The sequence below is a fragment of the Pinus tabuliformis genome, chromosome 9 (genome assembly GCF_031772625.1).
Source record: "Pinus tabuliformis cultivar Carrire ecotype Pingquan chromosome 9, CPIR1, whole genome shotgun sequence".
NCBI classification, from domain to species: Eukaryota; Viridiplantae; Streptophyta; class Pinopsida; order Pinales; family Pinaceae; genus Pinus; species Pinus tabuliformis.
The window spans coordinates 1717718254-1717744194 of record NC_142307.1 but is presented as its reverse complement, the minus strand read 5'-3'; the positions used below and the strand labels follow the sequence as shown (position 1 = coordinate 1717744194).

At 39.6% G+C, this 25941-nt stretch overlaps 1 protein-coding gene across 1 annotated transcript in view; it reads right to left on the bottom strand.

Annotated features, from left to right (window-relative positions):
- The window catches only part of LOC149155569 (cycloartenol-C-24-methyltransferase-like), a 173924-nt gene that overhangs the window by 36144 nt on the left and 111839 nt on the right, over positions 1 to 25941 (bottom strand). Inside the window, exons 12-13 of the mRNA XM_089440675.1 lie at positions 2878 to 3003; positions 2677 to 2774 (exon numbers count right to left, since the gene is read on the bottom strand). Coding sequence (XP_089296801.1) covers positions 2677 to 2774; positions 2878 to 3003 — 224 coding nt within the window. The remainder of the gene's footprint in view (positions 1 to 2676; positions 2775 to 2877; positions 3004 to 25941) is intronic.

Here is a 25941-nt window from a genome sequence, read left to right as displayed (position 1 = left end):
AGTTGGGAAGACACTATCTCAACCAGGGATTTCCATGTAGTGCCCCTCCTATACCCGTTGGGCCATTAGGAGAGGTCCCACTGGACTAGAATCAAAGATTAACCCCCATTTAAGATGAGAGAAAAAGATTAGGATCAAAACCCACCTTCTTCCATATCACCCCCATAATCCATACCAAATGCCCAAATACAAACAAGCATAAGCATCCGATTGTAGAGTGATTAAAGTGCCTTTTGAGTGGAAAACCTGCCTTCATCCATGTGCTCATTGCCAGATGGATGAGCACTGAGAAGCATATGGCTGATGCATGTGGCGGAGATAAAATGACATATCATTAGCTAGTGGTGGCTGTCAGGGGTTGTTGGCTATGTGGCCGGCTGGCTTAGCTGTCAAGAGTAGGAGAAAAGTTTTCTCCTATAGGGTTACCCATTTTGGTGGGTAACACTACTGTCTGGTGGACACAGCGATGAGAAAGATATGTGTTCATCTCTGTTCTTAAATGGGCTATTTTTATTTTCTATTTGTCTTTTAATTCCTTCAAATTTGTTGGCAATCTAGTTTTTCTCAAGGAAATGGCTCAAATTGATGGAAACGTTGTTAATGTGCATGAATAAAAATCATGGTTGGATTCCTATCATGACTTTTGTTTATGCAAAGTATTTTTCCTTTGCTTTTACATATGAAGTCTGCTATGTGGGCTCACAGTCGGGCATCCCACTGCTTAATGTGGAAGAAACAGATCACAGCTGTGCATCCCACTGCTTAGTGTAGAAGAAAATAGATTGCAGTTGATCCAAGGGAGACATCAAAGTATGTTACTACCTTCAACTCTGGCCACTCTCTTATGGTTAATGGGCAGCATCATTCTTCGTCCATACCACACTTCATGCCATCGGTTGCACAACCTTAGGATCCCATTCAACCAGTTAAGAGTTTATTTTCACCATTATGGGTTGAGACAGATGAAACCACATTCTAAGAAATGATGAGATTTGTCATATACAGGAGGTCATTATAAAGGAGCACTTCATTTTCAAGTGCAACAAGGTCGATATAAGGGACCACTTCATTTTCAAGTGAAACATATACTGAGATCAAAGGGAAACAACACTATCTTATCAAGAATAAGTTGGCTTCTCTGCTACTTATTTTGCTTTCCAGATCAGAGGTGTATGGCTCTACAAATCCAGGGGATGATCACCCTTAGACGATAGACCAATATGCCACAAAGTTTCTAACATGAGGGAACACAAGAAATGGGGAATGCATCCTGGGGATGTGTGGACACAACCCCTAAATTTTAAGAAACATCATGGGAAAGGTGGGCATCCCCTCTATCAGGGACCCTGTTTGAAACCATGAAAAATAAAAAATAAAAAATAAAAGATATATGAGGGACAATGACAAATCACAAACATGAAAGATGAGATCATAAAAAATATACATATTCACTTTAGGGCTTTGAACTTTTTTGTGTTTCTAAAAAGAACATTGGTGGGAAAAAAATTACAATTGTAAGGGGGCATTGAGGAGACCCCCTTTTTGGAGGGAGATGCCCCCCTTGGCAATTGGATGTTTAGAGCTGCCTCTCCCATACTGCTGTCGTGGTTTGCCGTACTCTCTAGTCCCATTGACTTGTTTAGGTCACTTCTGTACATTTAAAAAATTCTCTCTGACATTGTCTCTATGCATGCAATATATTTTCCTACATGGTATTAGAGAACCACCAAACTAGGCCTTATGAAAACTGCAATCAAGGCTTCTTGAAAAAGTTGTGTCATAGAATGATCCTTCCTAGAAAAGAGAAGACACCGTAAATTGTAGAGAGATAAGACATCAGAGAAAGGCAACCTCAAACTTCAATGTGTATGTCAACAGAAGACATCAGAGTAAGGCAACCTTAAAATTCAATGTGTATGTCAACAGACGAGCATTCCACAAACACGCTGCATAGAAGAATGTCAAAAGGGCATATCTAGGCTGGAGAGTTCATAGAAATGTTGAAGAGAAAATATGTTGAATACAAAGCTGCCCATGGCAAAGAAACAACCTGTGATAAACTGTTCAGTTGCTCCTTCCCACTTAGTGACTGTTTATCTGACAGTTTAAATTTGTGTCTTATATCTTGAATGTTGGTTGCCTACAATCATTGGAAGCCTCGGCATCCAATTACTTTAATGAGTTTGGATCAAATCACTGTGATTAATGAATTTGGCTTAGCATGTCACAGTCAAACCCCACTTGAATGAATTTTAATTGTGCAGTTAAAACCACAGTCAACTGAACAAAACAAGTGAAACTCAAACCTCTGATTATGTGGGATGTTTTTTGTGTGAAATTGCAAATATCTGATTTCCACCCAAGTTTTTAAGATTTCCTCTCAAAGACATTTTTGAGATCCAAAAAAATATCAATGGATAATTCAAAATTATAGATTAGACGTCAAATGATGAGGCTGAAAATTTATCTTTTGTATCTAATATTTTCAAGTTTTACTGATAATATGAGTAGCGTTTTCTCTAAAAAAAATCAATTAAAAGGCTGTGAATTCTATGAAAACAATATCTTTTGTATCTAATACTTTTACTGTTAATATGAATAGCATTTTCTCAAAAAAATAAAAAACAATTAAAAAGGCTGTGAATTCTATGAAAATGTTCAATTATCAATGCTCACCTCCCCCCTGCAACGAGCCCTTCTGCAGCTTTCTCCAAAAATGAGGATACCCTTTCACTGCCTTCTGGTGCTAACCTCAGGAATTCCAACATTCTAACCTGCAGAGAATGGTAAAACAATGACTGGAAAAGACACAAACGATTTGAAATGATAATACAATAAAGAAGTCACAATAATAACATTATTCAGATTTTACTGTACCATATTTCTTGTCAAAAAGCGACCAATGGCTGTGAGACGAAAACTACTCAGAGAGAAATGACTTGTATCAAGTGGATCATACCACGGAACTGTTGATGAGACTGTAAGGTTCTCTTCAAAGAGCACCTGCAGGGAATTATTGAACTTAAATGATTTAAAATTTTATGTCATACAGTTAAATGAGGAAAAGCTACAAGATTTACAATTGTATCTCTGTTAAAAGACAGAATATCAATCATTGTTGCAAAACTCTCCAATCTCCCCCGTTTTTTTCCAAATTTTTCAAGCCACCGAATTTTTCAGAGACGAGTTTATGCTTGGTCAGTTTTGCTGATTTTTTCCAATTTCGCTAGTTGATGACCCCCACCACCTTTTTGCTCATTCCAGGTTTTGCAACATCAATGTAAATAGAATTAACAAAGGAAATTATTCCACAGCATACCCACAAATAAAAATGATAACTCCATTAAGCTTATAATATTCTTATGCTTCAGGGATGGCGGGTACAAGGGGTACTCTATGGCCCCATTGGACAAATCGAAACTAGGTACTCATGGAGACTGGGCACAATGAGCAACAATCAAGCAGAAATGTAAGCCCTGCTTCAGGAATCAGCCTGGCAAAGAAATTATCTATTCATTCCCTTATAATTGTGGGTGATTCTAACAACATAACCAGGCACTTAAACCTCGGCAACTCTTTAGTAGACTTTAGAGTCTAGACTAAACTCTTTATACAAACAAATTATGAATAATCTTTTTCTTTTTCCAGCTTTCATGCCAAGCATGTGCTAAGAGAACTCAACACCTTGACCGACTCCCTGGCAAATTTAGAAATCAACCTAACCTTGGAACTGTTGGAAATATGGTAGCCATGGTCGGTATTTTCATCATATGAGGAAATAGAAAATTTGAATTTAAATTTTGCCTCCTAAATACCTCAAGTCGGCCTCCTACTGTTTAAGTCAGCTGGGCCCCTCGGAGGCACCCATTTGACCCCCCTTCAAAGTTTATATAAAAGAGACCTCTCCTCCTTACTTGGTATATCAATTTTGTCTTGATTATCTCTTTTCCAGCAAAGGAAAAAGAGCAAAGGAGGGCCAAAATTTCAGAAGGATAGAGGAGAGGCTTGGCAGCTCTTAGTTTCTAGTTAGAGGTTATCTTGATGTCTTGTTTCTGGATGTACTGATGAGTTTTGGAACTCTCTCTCTCTCTCTCATAAGGAAAGACTTCCGGGTTTTCCCCTGGCCTCAGGGCTAATTTCTGTCTCTTCTCTCATTCTCTCACTGTTATTTTTTACTGCTCTTTCATGTTTATTTGTTAAAAGTTTCTTCTGTATAACTGTTTAATGATAATGGATGGTATATATGTAATTGATGCTAACTGATTATTACAAGTAGTTATCTATTGAAGAAAACTATTCTAGCTTGTGTGCCCTAGAAATATCAACATGAAATCAGAGCACAGGTTAGAGAGCAGTTTGAACTTTGAAGTTCAATTTATCATAAGAAGACAAGCACAAGACTTCAAAAGCAGCCGAGTTAAGGACATGTTGATAAAGTTCTGTTCTAGGCATAAGTTCTGAGATGAATTTGTGACCAGGCTGAAGTAAAATCAGAATGCTAAGAAGAGGGCCAAGACCCTTGCTAAGGTTGGGATGCAAGGCCGAGTTAAGGCCAAGTTGTCTTAATGAACAACGAGGCATTGATTCTCTATGGAAAAATCAAAGTCTATATGGCATAGTATGTGAATTTCCTGAGGCACATTATCTCTGTGACAGCCAAACTTTTCCTGATATATGTGAGTTATTAAGTGGCATTTGAACCCTACTGTTCAATCTGTGGCATCCAAATTATATCTCTGTGGTGTGTGTAAAGTCTGAGGCATTATATCTCTGTGAATGGGCGCAAATCTGCTATTCTATGTGAACCTGATCTCTGTGGAAGAAGTCCGCATACATGTGGCTCCTTATCTCTGTATGAACCTGAGGCTTGTCTTGATTGCATGTGAACCTGAGGCTTCATATATCACTAAGACACGAAGTCTGAGCCACATTGCACTGAGGAATAACAAGAAGTCTGAGGCTATATATATGACTATGGAACTATGTGAATTCTCTCTATGGATCCAGCTTTGTGATCAGTCCTACTGTGATAACAATTATGATCCGAACCTAGGACTGGTCCTGTAATAGTTCATATGAGCTTATATGTGGCACTATACTCTGTTATGTGAGTTTCTCTGTCAGATTTATATTTTGTTGTGCGAGCTTCTTGGAGGCGCATTGCATGAAGTCCGACGCACATTGCACTATGGAAACCATGCATACCTGAGGCATTATTTCTATCCTTGTGGAAGGAGTGTGAAACCTAAGGTACATTTACTGTGGAATGTCACGTGGTATAAACTGTGGGACTATGATTAAAGAGAAGTCTGAGAAGGAATCCTAGCTCTCTGTGACGATGTTCATCTAAAATTTCTGAGGTAGGTATTCGATCTCTCTGTGTTGGTATTGCTATGCAAGTGTGAGATGATGCCCAGTAGGTCTGAGCTTCCTCCTCCTCCCTTTGGTCAACTCAGATAGAATTACATTGAGACACCTCAGATCGAGTGCCTTGTCTAGTATAATTGAGCCAAGAGGCTCATTCTACAGCCCAGCATGATGTGTAATGTTGTCCATCGTCATCAAAGTTGAAATTTTGCTCATATCGGCCAAAATAAAAAAATTTAATAACTATATAAAACATTTAAATAATGTCCACTCATAAAAAATAAAAATAAAAAATCGCACATGAAGAAATTGGATCCCTCTCTGCTCATGTTAGATCCGTATTTAAGATGGATCTATGTTGGTTTATTAAACATTTGAAGGCAAGATTACTGTTCTAAAGCATAAGATGAGATTTGTCATGATTACACTTAAGTTGAATATGTTAATTTTCCACTGGTCTATGTTGATACAATTACTTTCCAATTCTCAACTTCAATTAGCAATCAAATCAATCTTCCAGTAATAAATAACAATTGTAGATAGAATAGTAAATTCAATGTACAATAGAAGGCAAACACGAGTAATAACAAGAGACACTAGGATTGGTCAAAGACCAGGGAAAAAACCCCACAAAGGGGAAAACCCTTTCAAATTCTTTTTTTTATTAGATTGTTCATAAAATGTTCAGCAAAGAGAGTACAATGATCCAATTCACCAATCAAGAGTCAAGATCAATACTTTGACTATCCAACAAAACCAACCAAGTTACCAAACAATATCCAAGAGATGAGCCCAATAGGCATATCTAATCAAAGTCAACGTCTTCAAAGTATACGGTCAATGGTCAAAGATTGCGGTCAACGGTCAACAAAATTTTTGGTCACAGCCACAGGGTCCTAGTGACCATCAAAGCGGTTGTAGCTCTCTAGCCACAGGGAGCACCCTATAAACCAAGCGACTATAGCCGAATTTTCCTCGACCCAACCCTGTGGCTCCAACTTAATTCCTTGATTTGCACGTGTGAGCTCGGACCCTACAATTTTAGACTTGTACAAACCAATCCGAAGAAATATAGATCGAACCTCGAAGAACAAGAATGAATGTGTGTTGTGTGTCCAAATGTGGTTGACTTGACTTGTATTTATATGCTTCCAAGGGATGCCCAATTTCTCTTTAAAGTTGACCTGTACTTTTGTGCACATGTGGGAATTTGTCCCTAAGTGGCCAAATTAACACTCCCTCTCAGCTAGGGAGAAATTACTGACTGCAACATATCTCCCATCTCAAATATCTTGTCATCATCAAATCAAATGTCATCATTGCTCATCTCTGTTGAACACTCTTGAATCTAAAAAAAGAATTTGACATCATAAGGGAGCTCATGCTACCACCCTCTATCCAAGGACAATAGGCAAGATACCACTTACTATGAGGTAAGGAATAGGATCACACTCTATCCTATTGACCTGTGACAATAGGTAGGATACCATTTACTGTGAGGTAAGGATCACAGACTATCCTATTGTCTATTGATCTTCCCAACATGACCCCAAAGAGTCAGTGGTTATACACCTGCATCCCATAACTTGAGCGGGATACTACTTACTATAAATAGCTTCACGACATATTTTCCTTAAGAAAGGTAAATCTCTTCCGGTCTATGCCAAAACTCTAATACCAGGAAGCAATGCATCATACCAAGATCTTTCATCTCGAACTTGGAGGCCAACTCCCTCTTACATTCAAGCATCATAGGCTCAGTTCCTATCAAGCATAGATGATGAACATATAAAACCAAAACCAACGGCATACTTTGAACCACTTTGAAGTAGAGGTTTGGGTCAACATCGCTTCTCATGAATCCAAGCTTCAATAGGCAGCTGTCAATGCGGGCATACCACACTCTAGTTGCTTGCTTCAAACCATATAGAGCTTTCTTCAACCTGCAAACGTGAGTCTTCTTGTCCTTCAAATCTCTAAAGCTGCTCAACATAAGCTTCTTTTTGGAGTATGCCATGAAGAAATGTTGTCTCCACATCCATATGGTGAAGGGTCCATCCTTGATTAGCAACAAGGGAAACAATTGATCGAATAGTAGTGTAGCGTGCAACATGAGCAAATATATCATCATAATTTTCTCCCTCTTTCTGGGAGAAACCTCAAGCCACGAACCTCGCTTTGTACTTATCAATGCTTCCATTAGCTCCATGCTTGATCTTGTGTAGCCATTTTGAAGTTACGACAAATTTTCCTTTAGGTCTCGGAATGACATCCCATACATCATTCTTCATAATTGATTCATATTCTTATGCCATGGCATCCTTCTAATCATGTTCTTACACAACTTCTTCAAAGGTGGGAGGCTCAGCCTGGATAATAGTACTCATAGTTACAACGTACCCCTGGTATTGACATGGCTTCTTGCTTTCTCTAAAGGTCCTTTTAGCAAAAACGTATCTCTTAGCATCCTGTAATGTATCACAAAGCCACAATGGTCTCATCCTGGCTAGGGATTTGTAGCTTCTCCCCAGAGGAACTTTGACAACTTTCAACACTTAATTCAAAAGAGTGAAGGGAACTCTACTTGAATGGTTCATGAGGCACAATACTTGCTAAGGTTTTGCAAATGGGGTAGCAAGTTAAGTGGGCTTGATTGTGGGGAAAACTCCATAGTTAAGCGTGCTTATCTGGAATGGGTGACCTCCCTGGAAATCCTGGTTACCGGGTGCAAGCCCCGGAAGTGATGATTGACGTAATGTGATTTATTTCACTAGTTTCAATCCCACTTCTTCACCCCTGGGAGCATCACCCAATGCAACGAGTGCTAAGTGGACTATTAAAAAATATGATAAATTAGTCAGTTACGACTACCTCTCATGGAAATGGGTCATAGATGAATGACTTACTTAACACAGTTGAATCCCAAAAAATGATATCTAACTTTCGATCATGCAGCATAGCTCAGGCAGCTTCCACAATGGACTTGTTCTTTCTTTCAGCCACCCGATTTTGCTCAGGATTGTAAGGTACAACAGTTTCCTTATTCATTCCAGCCTGCTTGCAAAAATAAATGAACTTATATGACGTATATTCTCCTCCATTGTCAGACCTGAAAACTTTGATCTTCTTCCCTGTTTGATTTTCTATCAGTGCCTTGAAGTCCTTGAACATATCAAAAGCCTCATCTTTATGCTTCAAGTAGTATATCCGTGTCTTCCTAGAGAAATCATCAATGAAGATTATGTAGTAGAGGTGTCCACCAATAGAGTGCACATGCATGGGTCCACATAGGTCAAAATAAATGAGTTAAAGAATATCATTAATCTTCTTCTTGCTAGAGGGGAATAGTCCCCTTGTCATCATTCCAATAGCACACCTCGAACATACTCCATCATGATTAACTTGAACATCATGCATCCCAAAGACTAACTTCTTTAATTTTGATAGGACTTCATAATGTAGATGTGCCAACCTTCATTGCCATAGCTCACTTTGATGATTGGTGTCGTGGACCATTGCTAGCAGAGTTCTTCCAATGACTCTATAGAGTCCTTCAACTCTAGATCCTAAGGTAAAAGCATCCCTCATGTGAGATTCCATAGGCCAGGTGAGGACTTTTCCTCTTATGAAAGCTACTCTCATGCCCTTGTCTTCCAAGGCAGAAATAGATACCAATTTCTTCTTTAATCCTGGAACGTACATCACATCATGAAGAAGAATGGATTCACTAGAGTCCAAATGAAATTTGACAGAACCATAACCCTTCACAGGATGAGTAGTGTTGTCTCCAAGGATGATTTTCAAATTTGTATCCCTCTCAACCAGGTTAGAGAGGACTTCCTTATACCCAGAGAAATGTCTAGAAGCCCCACTATCTACCAACCAATGTTGCACGAAGCGGGAGCGAAGCGGAAGCGCAGAGCGCGGAAGCGTCATTTTCCAAAAATCTAGGAAGCGAAGCGTCCGCGGAAGCGTCTGCTATATATATATATATATTTTTATATTTTTTTGCATTTATACTCAAAACAAACATCCCAAATACCAAATTAATTGTAGAAGACATGAAAACATGCATATTTTTGCATAAATCAAGATAGATATGGCATCCATGATTCCATTGTAGTTACTAGTATGTACAACAATCATCTATATTCTAGCTATTACAAACATACATCAAATTTTTAAGCATATTATAAAACATAAAACATTTAAGCATATTATAAAACATTATTTTATTTATATATAATGATATAATCAAAGATTAAACTACTAATAAAAATTAAATATATTAATAAAAATTAAATATATTATATTATATATATATAGATGAAGATTAAAAATAATAAAAAGAGATTAATATTACTAAACAATAAATATTTTTTTAACTTTATGTATATATAATAAAATGGCATAAATATCATAGTTAAATTGAAGGTAGAAACAACTTAACTCAAATATATATAGACACTGACACAACTAAAATAAAATAAAACATATAACGCTGGCTAATTATTAAATTTCATTATTTTAAACTTCAGTTTTAAGCAGTTTCACTCTCAGAATACTAATAAACAAATACTGACGTAACCAAAATAATATCATTTACAAACAAGTGAAACTTCAAAAATAGTAAATCTCTACCAATATATTAATTAATCCGTAAATATAAACATAAACCTAATAATATCATGTACCACAATTAAAAATTGAAAATCTATAAACGGATATTAATCACGCCACATTCTTATCACCATATATATTAAGATAAATATACACGTCACAGCGCTGGGCAATCATATCTAAACTACCGGCTTCGAAAGGTCTCTTATTTCAGCGCGATATTAACGTTATACAAACACAATAAACCTGTCGGTCTATCTGTCTCACCTATTTTATTGAAATGAAGGAAAACACAGTTGGTAACGTCAATATAAATTCAGAGTACCGAGAGTCGGGGAGTTGGAACAGCCACGAGTTCATGCGCACGGGGCAGTGTCAGTCCATTAAACCTCTCACTCATAGAGTCATATCCAACCCCTCCGAAGGGCAACGCTTCCTAAAAACCAGGAAAAAACCAGGAATCGCTCAAAAAACTAGGAATCGCGCCACCTCAAAAACGGAATCGCGCTTCTTGTGGGGATTCCGGATCGATTCCGTACGATTCGCAATTCTGCCTTTGGATCCGGGGGGCGATTCCTGCAACACTGGTGGTAGCAACTAGCATACGAATCCAAAGAAGAACTAGCAACAGCGGAAATAACAATATATTTGGATTGACTAGCAGTTGCATTATTTTCATACCTGGAGTTCCTTGACCTCTTTTGAGGATGATGGCCTTCTTCGTGATCATCCAGAGTATCTTCTCTTCTTCTATCATCCCTTCTTCTTCTATTATCTCCTCTTCTTCAATCATTAGCTCTTCTTTTATTGTTAAACCAGTTGTTGTTGAAGCCACGATTGTTGTTGTAATTGGACCTTGGAGCATCTCTCTTCTTTGGGCAGTCTCGAGCATAGTGACCATGCTTGTGGCAATTGTAGCATTCAATATCCCTTAATATTTTATTAGAGTCCTTTGATTCAGGGGGAGGTCTTCTTGAACCATATGGTCTTCCTCTTCCTTTTCTCTTCTTGTCTTGAGCAACAAATGCAAAGGGCTCTCCTTCTTCATGCTTTTGAATCCTTCCTCTGGCAATCATCCTGGTCTCCTCTTGAGTGCATTTACCAACAAGCTCATCAAATGTCAGAAGAACATTATTGTTGCTTAGAGTAGTAATGAAGGTTTCCCAAATAGGAGGAAGACCTTGAAGAGTCACCACCACCAGCTCCCTGTCAGATATTTGTTCACTAGCAAATTGCAATTGATCCCTTAGGCAAGATACTCTCATGATATAGGATTGCACAAATTCCCCCTTGTTCATCTTCATTTCTTTGAGTTGATTTTTCAAAGAGAGGATGTGATTCAAGTTGTTGACCTCATACATCCCAACCAACTTGTCATAAATATCCTTAGACTTCTTCAAGCTACCAACATAAACAAGCAAATGATCTTGCAAACTGTTAGTGTCAGTCTTTCCAGCCTTCCTACAGTGATCAAATGTGCTCTTACAAAGTGATTTTGAAGTGTCAAGGTCAAATTTTGTCATTTTAGTGAGTCTTCAAGCAAAATTTGGTCACTAGGCTTTAGGCCTAGGGTTTGCCCAAATGTCAGTCCATGTCATCATTCAGCTGAGCCTATCATCATTCATAGGTTTGTCATCGTCATTTCAGTATCTAATGGGTCATTTTACACCGTGTTCATGCTTCAGTTGTGCCTTGGCAAGGTCATTTCCCTCTCCTAGGGTTTTGAAAGCCAATTTCTCTTGGATGGTCAAATCACCGGCAAAACTTGTTTCCTGATGTTCATACACCTTCCCCTATCCTTAAAGTACCTTATAAAACACTTCCCATCCCCTAGATCCGCCAAATTCCTCATTTTTGCACAAACCCTAGTTTCTAGCTACAACCTGGCAATTTTCTAGGTTGGGCCTGTGTTTTGCCCTTTTGGACCCCTTCCCCTCACTCAATCTCTGAGATTCCACTTTCCCCTACTTCCTAACATCCCTCCCCACTCCCAAAAATTTCCCCAAGAATTTAGAAGCCCTCTATCCCCTTCATTCCGCTTCATTTCGACAAAATTCCTTGTTTCACACATCGGGACAAGTGACACTCAAAAGCTGTTTCTGAGCAATCAAAGATGAATTTTTCAAAACTGAGAGAGGTTTTTGTCCACAACATGCCAAGGAAGAAAAACCTCCTTCACTTTTTACACAGGTGTCATGGTTTGAGAGAAATGTCAAAAATGCCGGCGAGAACGAAGGTGCTCCAAGGACGGTTGGCCAAAGCACAAAAACGAAGGAAAACGCCCGATCCACTCCAAATTTTGGCCAAAGCCTCTTTGACTGAGCATGGTACTTGATTGGGGACTCCCAGCCCAAATTTCAAGAAATTTGGAGAAAATTTTGTCATTTGTGAATTTTTTGGGAAATTGACAGGGTTTGACCTTTTGACATGGAGCACCCCGTGCGCTACGCTACATGGGGGCAACTCAGAACGGAAAAAACTCAGCATTTTTGGAATTGTCATGCAAAGTTACACCTACCTATGGATGGACTTCAGTTTTTATGGAGATTTGGGCTTCCAAAAGCTCAAAATACATGCAAATTTTGACTTTCTGCCCCTATTTTGAGTTGCAGAAAGCTGTCTTGGGAGAATTGAGTTTTGAGGGGTCAAATGAACTCCAAATTCAAAAATTCCGGTGGGTTTGGAAAGAAGACTCGCAGACCTTTCCAATGAGCTAGCTTGCACCTGATTTGGACACCGGGAAGGCCCTCAAACAGGCCTCTCAATGTGCGCTACGTGTCAGGCATATGTGCGCTGCATGTCAAGGAATTTTGCTTATTTTGACCAGTTCGGCCAGAAAAGTACAGTTTTGACTTGGGTTACCTTTTTGGGCATGTAAATCATGGATTTTTATGTAACTTTCATGGCTCTAAGATACTTTTACTCTCCTTGATCACTTCTAGAAGATTCTTGAATGTAAATGGTAAAAATTTAATGCATGGATAGGTTTCCTAAGTTTTAGAGGCAAGTTGTTTTGACTGCCTAGGTTTTAGGGCTCAGTTTAGAATTGGTTGAAACAACTCCTAGAAGGATGAGCTCGACCCCTAGAGGCAAGGGAAGAGGTTGGCTTGCCTATATTATGTATTTTCTCAGGTTTGGAGAGGTTGGACTCTTGAGGGAGAAGCTCCTATTGTATATTTTACTTGTATCTCTGCAATTTGAGGAAAAGGAAGACCAGGGTTTTGCAGACATCATTGGGATTCTTGTGGACTCTTGTGTTGATGGTGTGTTCTCTTATTGTAATTGTAAGTGTGTTTATGTGTTCCATCTCTTTCTTTACTGCAGCTTATTAAACAAATGAAGTGATAAAGTTTGAATTCATGCTTGCCATGCTCAACTTTCAAATTTGTTTAATGTTTATGTTTTCCACTGTCTAGAGAGGATTCAAAGTCATTGTTTGCCCTCTTTAGCTTCTCTTTTTTCTTCCTTGATCATCCATCTCAGCTAAAGGCATCAGCACAAACTCCTACCTTGCCCCAAAGACCCACCTGCAGAAACTGTGTCAAATCCCCGCACCCTAAAATTGCAGATCCTCAATTTGCCACCAAAAAACCCCAAAAACCCCCAAATCAACCTTTTAATCAGTTTACTAGCCTAATATCAGTGTTCCTAATTGGGTCAGCTCATCCTATTGAAAGATCTACCGAGTTTGACCGGAGAGAGCCTTCTCATACCCCGTAGGGCTAGCTACGAGGTGAAATGGTTTGATGTTGCCTTGAAGGTTAACCTTCCTCAGCCTAGGGTGAAATCTCAAGCGCTAACACAAACCATCAATGAGAATTTTCTTGGCGTTGAGCTCACCTTTCTTGTACTTGGATTTGATAGAAGTCGAAGGATTCGCCGGAGGCTCAAGTACCCTTTCCTTGCACATATTCAAAAACATCATTGTCATCCAATATAACTTACACCCTGATCTTCCAAGCAACAAAGTTAGATGAGTCACCCAGCTTCTCATTATCCTTGAAAAAAGAAGTAGACATCTTGTCCAAGTCAAATAGATTCCTTTAGCTTCTTTCAAAGATGATTGCTCTTGTCTCTTTCAGCTTTTCTTCAACTTAGCTCTTATACCATGTTAATTTTCCATTGTCCTATGCTGATACAATTACTTTATCCCAATTCTTATCTTCAATTAGCAATCAAATCAATCTTCCAGTAATAAATAGCAATTGTAGATAGAACAATAAATGCAATGTACAAAAGAAGACAAACACGAGCAATAACAAGAGACACCAGGATTGGTCAAAGACCAGGGAAAAACCCTGCAAGGAGGAAAACCCATTCAAATTTGTCTTCTTATTGGATTGTCATAAAATGTTCAACAAAGAGAGTACAATTATCGAATTCACCAATCAATGGTCAAGGTCAATCCTTTGACCATCCAACAAAACCAACCAAATAATATCCAAGAGACAAGCCCAATAGACAAATCTGATCAAAGTCAAAGTCTCCAAAGTCTATGGTCAACGATCAACAAAATTTTAGGTCACAGCCACAAGGACCTAGTGACCATCAGTGTGGTTGTAGCTCTCTGGCCATAGGGAGCACCCTATCAACCAAGGGGTTGTAATCAAATTTTCCTCGAACCAAACTCCAAGAAGAAGAAGAAGAAGAATGAATGTGAGTTTTCTGTCCAAATGAGGTTGACTTGACTTGTATTTATATGCTTCCAAGGGGTGCCCAATTTCTCTTTAAATTCGGCCTGTACTTTTGTGCACATGTGGGTTCTCACATTAAAAATACATTTTTTCTTTAACCAAATTAAATTCCTCCAAGGGCTAGGAGGGATCTTTCTTGTTGAGAAAGGTTGTCCAAAGGAGGGAATTTCTCCCTAAGCTACCAAATTAATAGAAGAACTTAGAGCATGTTCTTCAGAAGCCCGTGAGCTTCATCAGATTGAAGAATGTCTCAAACTCAAGTCACCTCTACTATCATTTAACTAACAAGTTCTAAGAGTATGAAGGATCATGTGAAATACTATAAAGGAGACAAGGAAAGGTATTGATCTAAGCCCTCAAGTTTGATTGCTAATAAAAGAAGGTTGCTCGAAGGATGTCTTTAAGTCAATCTCATGTTTCCTTTATATATAAAAGGAGGACAAAATTCACTAAAGAAGGCCAACATAAAAGCGAAGGAGACGACTCTGATAAGTAACATGATCCAAGACCATGTCACCTAGAAGGTCAAGTATATGTATTTTTTGAAAGCCAATGCTCCTCTGTAAGTCATCAAGTATAATTGTTGCAATAATTATTGAAGTTTCTCAAATGATCTCTCTTTGAGTTTTGTTTTGTCCTATAGAACAATCAAACAATGATGGAAGACTTTGTAACCCAATGAAAGGAATAATGTCAGGACACTATTTTGGAATTTCAAGTATTGAGCAAAGGGGTCTGCTAAAGATGTTGCTTGTCTCTCTTTGTTGAAGTTCTATAAAGCTAGCGACATGAATATTTGAGAATAAATCTTAGAATTGAATGATGAAATTTATTGCAAATCAATGTTGTCATATTTTCAAAAAGAGGAGGTTTTGATTAAAGTCTTATATAAGACTGATACGAAGGACTTGTTGAAGGATTTGAAATTAAAAGTTGAGTTCAAGTTATGAATATCAAAGACCAAGTCATAAATGACTAAAGACATTATGTTCTGAAGGACTTGCTTATATGGACAAGACTAGAATAATAAAGTCTATTGCATTGTGACGAGGAAAATACTACTCTATGAATAAAGGGTTTCTTGATTTAAAGAGATCAAGGATGAATATTGATGATGTAAAGAATCTAGGGTTTGGAAGAACCAACGTCTTGGCCAGATTCTACGAATATTTTGGATTTGTAAACTCTAGCAAGGGTTTGAACATGAAGGCTCTAGGGTTTGAAACCCTAGGATTGTCGATGTTGGAAATGAAGAAGTTGAAAAAGAATGCAACGATGAATGTTACTCAAAACCCTAAGAGTGTTTGATGAATATAAGCATTAGGGTGTGTAAACCCAAAAGATCATAAGGGTTTGGAGTTAAAACCCTAGCCAAACAAATTTTAACCTTATCTAGAGAAAAAGGGTCGAAGAAGAAAAACTTGGGCCTATGGATTCATCGCTTCCACTCTATGTTACACAGTTACTGCTCCAAGCCATTGGAGAGCAGGTACCCCATGCTCTGGTGCTCCGGAGAGCTTGGGAGAGGGTACAAAATGTTCCAAAATTGGTGGGAGCGTTGTTAGGTACTTTGGAGCATTTTGGGAGCATGCTAATTCAAACTTAAACGATTTGGGTACTGGTTTCTGCAGGGAGTGTGACTCAGGAGCCGGTGGGAACTCTAATCCATCGAGGAGTGTTTAGACGCTCCTCGATGGATCAAAGCGCTAGCCTTGAAAATTGGTGGAAAGGCTAAGGCACATGAGTTCTAAAGAACCCAGAAACCGTTTGGTGAAATTCCACCCAGATTGTATTTTATTAAAATGTTTAATAATTTTAATGGGGTTCCTATGTCTAAACTTAGGGAAATTAAAATATTAATGGGTATTAATCAAAATATAGGTGAGAATGACCTAGAAGGCGGATCAAGTCATGTTTTAATCTTAGCCGTTGATTAGAGACTTAATCTCGGCCATTGAAGACTAAACAGGAAAAGTATAAAATGGAGGCTTATGGTTCATTTGGAAACACACACACAGAGATTAAGGAAATCAATTTTTTGAGGTGAAAATTTCTCAGAAGGAAAATCAATTGGGGAGATCTTGCAGCAAAGGGGCAGTGAGAATCCGGAAGGACTTTCTGGAGAATACTGACAGAGAGGCGGAAAGAGCTTGCAAAGAGGCAGTGCAGTAGCCGGGAGAGATGACGCAAAAAAGTTCCCTGTCACATAGAATCCAAAACTGTTGGACCAGTGTTACTTGGGAGTGGGAGCGGGAGCGACCATATTCAGAAGCTCCCGGTTTGGGAGCGAATCCGAGAGCGATTTTTTAAAAATATATATATATATATATATATATATATATATTTTAATTTTTTATACATATATGTCAACAAAAACATGTAGAATGATGAATTAGATATAAAAAACATAGATTGATCATTGAACCATATCACATCAATCATCTAGATTCTAGAAATTATAATTTTCATCAACCATGTCCACAAGTTAGTAAAATACATATTACAACTGCAACATAATGAGTGTCGTGAATCATGATTCATGATTCATCAAATTCAATCTTAAAGTTTCAACTTCAAGCTTTCAAAATTGAAAATTCAATATATAATATTTATCATCATTGATCACCAAAGTTGTACTTGTAAGCTAAGTTTAACGGTTAACCATTACAAGACGTAATATCTTAGATATTTCTAAGTCCTAACTTCTAATTGTTAACATGAAATGAAATGTTATAAAATGAAACATGAATAATGAAATGAAATGAAACAACTTTAGTCTTTCACGAAGCATCATATTCATAATTCACAATCATTACCAATGAGTTATAATTGCCAACTTCAAACTTCAAATTTTCATTGTCACAGTCATATATTGTTTACAAAAAATATCATTATGATATGAAAGAGTCAAGAGTCAAGAGTCAAGGACTCAAAACTCAACAGTTATGAAAACTAAAGTCTAATAGAAACTAGAAAAGACAAGTAAACTGTAAATCTACATGTGGCCCTTGCCACGAGAATCTCCAAGAGTAGAAGCAGGTCGTGGTGGTCTTCTAGGAGTCTCCCGCACAAACCGACGACCAGAACTAGAACCTCCACGTGAGGGTGTAGATGGAGGTGGCGACAGCAAATGAACAAGACTTGGACCTCGAGCACTGCTACTGGATGGTGGAGGTGGAGGTGGCATGGTTGCTGCAGTTGCTTCATCTTCATCCCTTATAAGTTCCTCTTCCAGTTCTTCAAGATGCACTATACCATCCTCCAAATTGTCATCCTCTGGGTGATTGTCCCAAATTCTATATGTGGGATCCTCATAAGCCCAATCACAGTAATGACTCAACAACCTCAGGTTGTAGTGCACATAAGCCAAGCTTTCTGCTCGGTTTTCATTGAGTCTGTTTCTTTTCACATTTTGTATGAAGCTGTAGGTGCTCCAACACCTCTCTGCAGAAGAAGTATTCACAACCTGTGATAGAATTTTTTTTGCCAATTTTGGCAAAAGCCCATGGCCGCCATATGTTTCCCACCATGTGAGAGCATCAAATCTATCTCTGTCTTCCATTGCATGGAAGGTACCAAACAAACCAATGCCACTGAAGTATCTGCCTATTTCAAAGCGCACAGTTGCACATTCCTCCCTGTCAGGTATCAACTTTTCCAATGCTTGCGAATATCCACTAGTTACCTCTGCATCTAAATGGGGTTTGGTCCTAATCCCACCCCCTGGTGCAGGTTGGCCCAACCAAGATGTAGAGTAGTATTTTGGCATAAGGATATACGCCAAGCAATGTAGTAGAAGATTAAGTTTATTCCACCGTACACACACAAAATCATGAATCATTTTGTACAAGTCGGGATCTCTGTTATGAACAATATCTTTTATTTGCCCCAACATGGTATCCATCTGCTCATACACCTCGCCAATCACTGGTTTGTCTGTACCTGCAAACCGAATCATGTGATAAATGGGCTTGGTGAAATCCAACACTTGCCTCACAATTGTCCAAAACTGACCATCAAGAGCGGCCTCCTCCACCAGCTCAAAACCTTCCCAGTCAGCTGCATTTGTAGCCCTTTCCTTTAATACCTGCCAATGTGGACTTGATACCATGCTAGCCAATGACTCTCTTACCTTCAAAAGGTGCCTGAAGGTGAGGTAATAGCTACCAAATCTGGTCTTTCCAATCTTCAACAACTCCCATGTCGAGTGACTGCGCTAAAGGCCATGTGTATTGCTATGATTTGTAATAAATTTTATCATTTGTTTGCCTTTCTTGTACAAATCACCAATCCATTGGTATTGTGCATTTTTGTTCTTGATAACATCATGCATCAGAAGGTTCAATGTGTGAACCAAACATCCAGACCAAAATATGTTGGGGTATTTATCCTCAATAATTGCTCCCACTGCCTTACGATTAGGAGCATTATCAGTGATGACTTGGGTGACATTGTATGGCCCAATACGGTCAATTGTTTCAAGTAGTGCTTCTGCAATGTTGATGTCGATCCTGAACTTGTCTGAGTAATCATGTGCAGTTAGAAAGATGGCACCACTAACAGACACAGCAAGAACACTTATCAATGGCTTGCCTTTTACATTTGTCCATCCATCAGATACAATGGACACCCCATGGTCAGCCCAAGAACTTGTCATTCTATTCAAAGAATGTGATATTTTTGCTTTTTCATGATCAAGTCCAACGGTTCTTGCCTTGTCATACCCAGGGCTCTTGTATCCTTTAAGGGCATCATTTATGGCAAAAACCATTTCGTGCCAATAACGTGAGCGAAGAACATTGAATGGTATCCCACATGCATAGAGAAACCTGTAAACCTTAGAATCCACATCATTCCTACACCCCTCATCAAGGAAATCTGATATGGTTCTACGCCTTAAACCTGATGACCCTGTGCCTCCATATCCACTGCCTTGGGAGGATGCTGAAGGAGTTCTTTGTGCTTGTGATTGTGAGCTTGGTTCAAAGAAACCCTTGATTTTTTTGATTTGTATTGGGCTTCCTCCTCTTCCCTTATGTATTTGGCACTATCCGTTGCTGACACCGCTGGACAAGTTTTGATTCCTATTTGTTTGTCTCCATCCCATGGCCTTTTCCCGCAGAGGTGTTTTCTGGCACGGGTGTATGAACCTGTGTAATCATTGTTGCAATGGGGGCAATGAAATTTAGTGGTTCCACCCCCTTTCCCTGCTTCAGGCCTGTTAACATATTTCCACAATGGGGTTTGGTCTTGTTTAGTTTTATGAGAGTCATGTCCACCCTCCTCCAGCTCCTCCTCACTGGGGTTTTCATCAAATCCACTTTCTCCAGCTTCTTCATCCCCCTCTTCATTTTGGCCCCTCCGTTTCCTACTCTCCAGCGCCATAATAACCATAAAAGGGACCAAGAAGAGGAAAATCCCAAGAAATATAGCCAGGTCCATGATGTTTGATATTTGTAGGCTTTTGAATCTGCAAATTAATTTAATTTATTTAGATTAATTAATTTAATAATTTTAATCTATTAATTTAATTTAGATTCATAATTTTTTTACTAAATATAGTTAATAAACTAAATTAAACTACCTAAACTACTACCTAATTAAATTAAACTAACTACATTAATGGGGACAGCATATGGAGGCCTCATAGCTGTGTTGAGGAGCCTTCTTTAAGGACAGAGAAAGAGTCTCTATCTATGGTGAAAGACCTGTGGCTAAGGCATGAGGGCCCTGCGACTAGGCAGGATAGGACTATGCATTAGGGCAGCGTGTATAGGTCTTAGATCTCCCTGCTTGGACTTCGCCTAGGCATCCTTTAGACATCCAAGTTAGGGCAGCGTATGGGAACCTCTTTACTGCGGTTAGGGTATCCCTTTTGTTGCGTCTAAGGGTTGTCTCAAACCCTTCCAAAACAGCGTATAGATTAGGGCATCTAGGGTATGATAAGACTGCGTTTAGGGTCAGCTGTTAGGCCTCCTTCACCGTGCTAGATCTCCCTTTGAACTGCGGCCAAACCTTCACAAGACCTACAGCTAGGCTTCATTATGACAGCGGCTAGGGCATCCTTCTTTTGCTGCGTATAGGGTCTCCTTCTAGACCTGTGTTTTTCCCTTAGAGATTCTTCTTTCCACTAAAACCCAAAACAAGTGGAGAAGAAGAAATCTCAAGAGAGTTGTGTGTACAAATGACTTGCAAGGCACTTGTATTTATACTAAAACGTGGAGCACAAATGGGGGCGGTTTAGCTGCTGGCCAACCTTGACGAATTGTCCCATAACACAAATAAATTCATATCTCCATGAATACTTATCAGAATCAAATGATCTTAAGATCAATCCTACACCTCTCAATGAGAGGAATCCAAGAAAAATATCAGCAGCCATAAATAAGATGACCCACATGGAGTTTGGCCCTAATTGCCAATTTTAAAACTCCCTCTTAACTAGGGAGAACTCCATTCACTGATCCATCTGCCAGACTGTACTATCTCTGCCATCAGTGCCCTGCACTGCTTTACTCTGCTTTGTTGAACCATGAACAAGAAGAATTGATCGAGAATATCTCATACCATTCTCTAATGACCCGAAGTCAGTCCCATATGAAGAGAGTGTGTCATACCACTCTTACTTATCCCAGAGCAGTTCCAAAAGAGAGTGAGTTATATCACTCTTACTAACTCGAAGTTAGTTTCATTGATCCCAGATCAATATCACGAGTCTCAAATCACTCATACTGACCCAAAGTCAGTTTCATTGATCCTAGATCAATATCAAAAGAGAGTCTCTCAAACCACTCATACTGACCCAAAGTGAGTTTCATTGATCCCAAATCAATATCAAAAGAGTGTGTCGCAAACCACTCATATTGACCCGAAGTCAGTTTCATTGATCCCAGATCAATTTCAAAAGAGAGTGTCTCAAACCACTCATACTGACTCGAAGTCAAATTCATTAATCCCAGATCAATATCATCCTAGCATAGGGAGTACGGTAGTAACACAATGCGTCCATTGGTACTACTATGGTCCCTATCCTCATTTCCCTGCTCATTGGCCAGATGAGAGGTACTTCCCATGAGTCTGAGACTAATGGGTAGGATGTCTCAGCAGGAGAAGGATGAACCACTCATCCTGCCTACATGTCGCAAGGGGTATCCCAGGGGAATGTTGAACCACTCACCTTGTACACAACAAATCACTAGGCGAAGGCTGAACCACTGACCCTGTACACAACAAATCACTAGGCGAAGGCTAAACCACTCACCCTATGATTGTGTCTCGGCAGGAGAGGGATGAACCACTCATCCTGCCTACATAGCAAACCATTAGGGGAAGGCTGGACCACTCACCATATGGTTGCTCATCGCTCCACGATGTACCCCCAAGCCCCTTGGAGCTCCGAGAGCTCAATGTCCATATCATACAGGACCCTTAAGAGAGAGTCTCTCCACGACTCCTAGTCGTTCTCGGAAAGTCACAAATTTGACCTTTCCCAAGGGCTTCGACGGAATGTCAGTGACCTGCACATCAGTCCTAATGCGATGGAGCCTTCTTGCTCATCGATGTACCATATCCCAAATAAAGTGGTACCTGATGTCTATATGCTTGGAGCGATCATAGAATATGGGATTCCTCAATAATCGAATCCACCTCTGGTTGAAAAAGAAGATCATGGTGGTATCCATCATGTGTACAAACAGCTCACTGAAGAGCTTCCCCAACCAAGCAGCTTCACACGAGGTCATACTCGTAGCTATGTATTCGGTCTCAGTTGTGCTTGAAGTAATCGTCTTCTGCTTCCTGCTCATCCAGGATATCGTAGCAGAACCCAAAAAGAACCAGCACTCAAAAGTGCTCTTGCGATCCTCCACACTGCCTGCCCAATCAGTATTCGAATAATCATGCAGCTTCACATTTCCGCAGTGTATCTCGATCCATGAGATATTGTGCCCTGAAGATATCTCAGAAGATTCTTGGCACCAATCTAGTGAGGCTCAACCATATATGAGTTCAACATGCTAACTGCAAAACATATATCCAGACGGAAATTCACCAAGGACAACAATGCTAGAATGAGTTTATGAAACTTAGAGGCATTTCCCAAATCAAGTCTGGCATCCCTACCACATAACTTTTGAAAGTTGAGCTCCATCGAGGTAGTCACGGGTTTGCAGTTCACCATTCCAAATCCGGAATACAACTCCCTCTTACTTTTGCAAATGAGAGGATTTGCACCTGTTAGAAAGAGGTCGTCCTCAGAAGGTGCCAGTATGAGAGGTCTATCATCCACAACCTTCAAGCAAAGGTTTGGATTGACTTCACTACTAGTGAATCTCAGCTTCATCAGACAGCTATCAATCCTCTCATCTCAAGCCCGAGGTGTTTTTCTTTAAGCCATAGAGGGCTTTCTTCCACCTACATACATGAGATTCCTGATCATGAATTTCAAACCCCTCGGGTTGTTCCAAACCTGTGGACCTGCTACATGAGGGGAATGGTCCCCTTGTAAGATTTTCCTTCGGTCAATCTCGGACATGTACCTTCATGCTCTTCTTGAATTTAGGCATCCCAGTCACCATCTGACTCACAACGCGTAGGGCCCCAAAATAAGCATACCTTCAGTGCTATAGGTGAGATGTATCAACTGACATGGTCCCCAATGGACTTCCTGCAACTTGATACAAATTGCCAACCCTGAATAAAAACATCTTTGAAAATTCCAAAACACATACCTTTCCATCGATGAATGTCACCTTGAAACTTTTGACTTCCATTACCGAAATGGACACCAGGTTCTTCTTGCAATCACGTACATAAAGAGATTCTTGAAAATGAATCGAGTTACCCTCATTCAATTGAGGGGTAACATTCCCTACACCCTTCCCGAGATAGATAGCATTGACTCCAAGTATAATCCCATGATTGTTTCCATCCCTACCAAACTTGAGAGAGCACCCTTCTATCCGATGAAGTGCCTTAAAGCACTACAGTTTCCTAAAGAGTCTGGAGGAGAGGACCAATATAACAACATTTGATTCTTCATACCTGGGGTTCCTTGCTTTCTTTGAAGATTCGGCCATTTCCTTGATGTCCTGCATTATTTGTCATTCCTCCAATCATTGAAGATGTCCCTAGAATGATTGTTATCATCAAGTGATGTGTCCCGACCATTCGGACACACCTTCGCATAATGGTCGAACTTATTGCAAGCAAGGCATCTGCCTTTCCTTCTATCCTTAGATCCGGACTCCTCATTGAAGTGATCTTTAGGTAAGCCATTAGAAGCTTCCGCTGTGCCACTCGGATATTATTCTCTACTTTGACTTCACCCTTGATAAATTTGAAGAGGGATGAAGAACCCATTGAGCCTTTTTGTCCTTTCAAACTGTCTTCGATGATTGCTCTTTCACTCTTGCTTGGGCTTTGTCTTCACCTCAGCTCTGATCCCATGTTAATTTTAGGTATGTTCTATGCTTAGAGCAATTTATTTCAATTTTCACAGTTAGCTCAATATCTTTTCCAGATTAGCAATCACATCAACATAATAGTAAAGTGCAGATAGAACATAAACATAAATCGTAGAAGACAAGCCAAGACAAGAGGACACAGGATGTGGGGCTAGCCAGGGACAAACCCCAATGTCGGGAAACCCTTGATCAATTCTTCTTATATGTTCTTCAATAGTTCAGTAGAGAGAGAGAGATAGTACATATACCACAGAAGTCAACACTTTGACTTATCTAAATAAGAGCATAGACCATCTCTAAAAAGATGATACATGAGGTAGTTGAACTCAGTTGAAGACAAGTTGCTTCAACTGATTCTCCAATGTGACTCCATCACCATGTTGCACCTATCATTGTGTTGCACCTCATCATCATGCTGCACCTCACTATGCTACACCATGCTGCACCCATCATCACTATGTTGTATCTCATCATGCTTCACTAATCATGGTTGTACCCATCACTATACTGCATCTCCTCATGTTGCACTATGTTGATCTCTTCATTGCATTATGTCGCACCCAAATGCACGCTGCAATACCTCATCATCATGTTGTTGCAATACATTCTTGTTGCTGCTATATGCCCATCATCACCATGTTGTACCATTATTGCACCATATTGTACCATGTTGTCTTCATCACGCTGCCACCTATCACATCATTATTGTTGAAGTTTCTAAGTCTAATAGTTAGAAACCTTCCATTTACTTTCTGATTTATTCCTTCCTACTTGTTCTGATTAATTAGCAAGTTATTTACCATGTAAATACTGAAAATAGACACAAGTACATGCTCAACACATTACAAATCATCAACTAAAGGAAACAGAAACAAGCACACAAATGACACCGTTATTTTTGGACTAATGTCCCCGGAAAAACCCAATGTGGGAAAACCGGTGCAGCAATCTGAGGGTTTGATTTACTAAGCAGTTTTAGAATACAATCTAGGTGCCAAATCCGGCTCACCTAATAGAGAAAAATCTCGACAATTCCCAGCAGTTCTGGATGTTCCCAATAGTTTCGACTTCTACCCTCTACGTCAGCTTTCCTGGCAGTTCCGACTATTTCCGAGAGTTCCGACTTCTGGCCTCTGCGTCAACTTTCCCGGCTATTCCGGCAATTTCGGCTTTTGCCCTCTGCGTCAGCTTTCCCGGCTGTTTTGGCAGTTTCCAGCAGTTCTCGGCAGTTCCAACTTCTGCCCTCAGCCTCAGCTTTCCCAACTATTCCAGCAGTTCCAGTTGTTCCCGACAGTTCTAGCTTCTGCCCTCTGCGTCAACTTTCTCAACTGCTGCGCTGATCCTCCTGGCACTATCTCTGCCTCTTTGCTTCTGTATTCACTGCCCCTCAGCTACAACTCCAGATCACTCTCTCAACTTTCCCAGCAAACCCAGCCCCAAAAAGTCTAAATCTTGATCTCTTGGTGTGTTCTCCAAGTGACCCTCAAACCTCCTCTTATACTTTTCTCGTTAACAAATCAATGGCCGAGATTAAGTCCCTAATCAATGGCTAAGATTAGATCTGGCTTGATCCATGACTTTTGGACCATTCTAACACAGTTTTATATTAATTCACATTAATAACTCCATTAAAAATATTAATTATTTTCATATCTCCCAAACTGTTTAGAATATGCCCAAACCCTTTCTGGGTATTGGAGATCTCATGTGCCTTAGCCTCTCCACCAAATTTCGTGGCTAGAGCACATCCGATGCTACCCCAAATCAACACTCCCTCTTAGCGAGGACTATGCTCT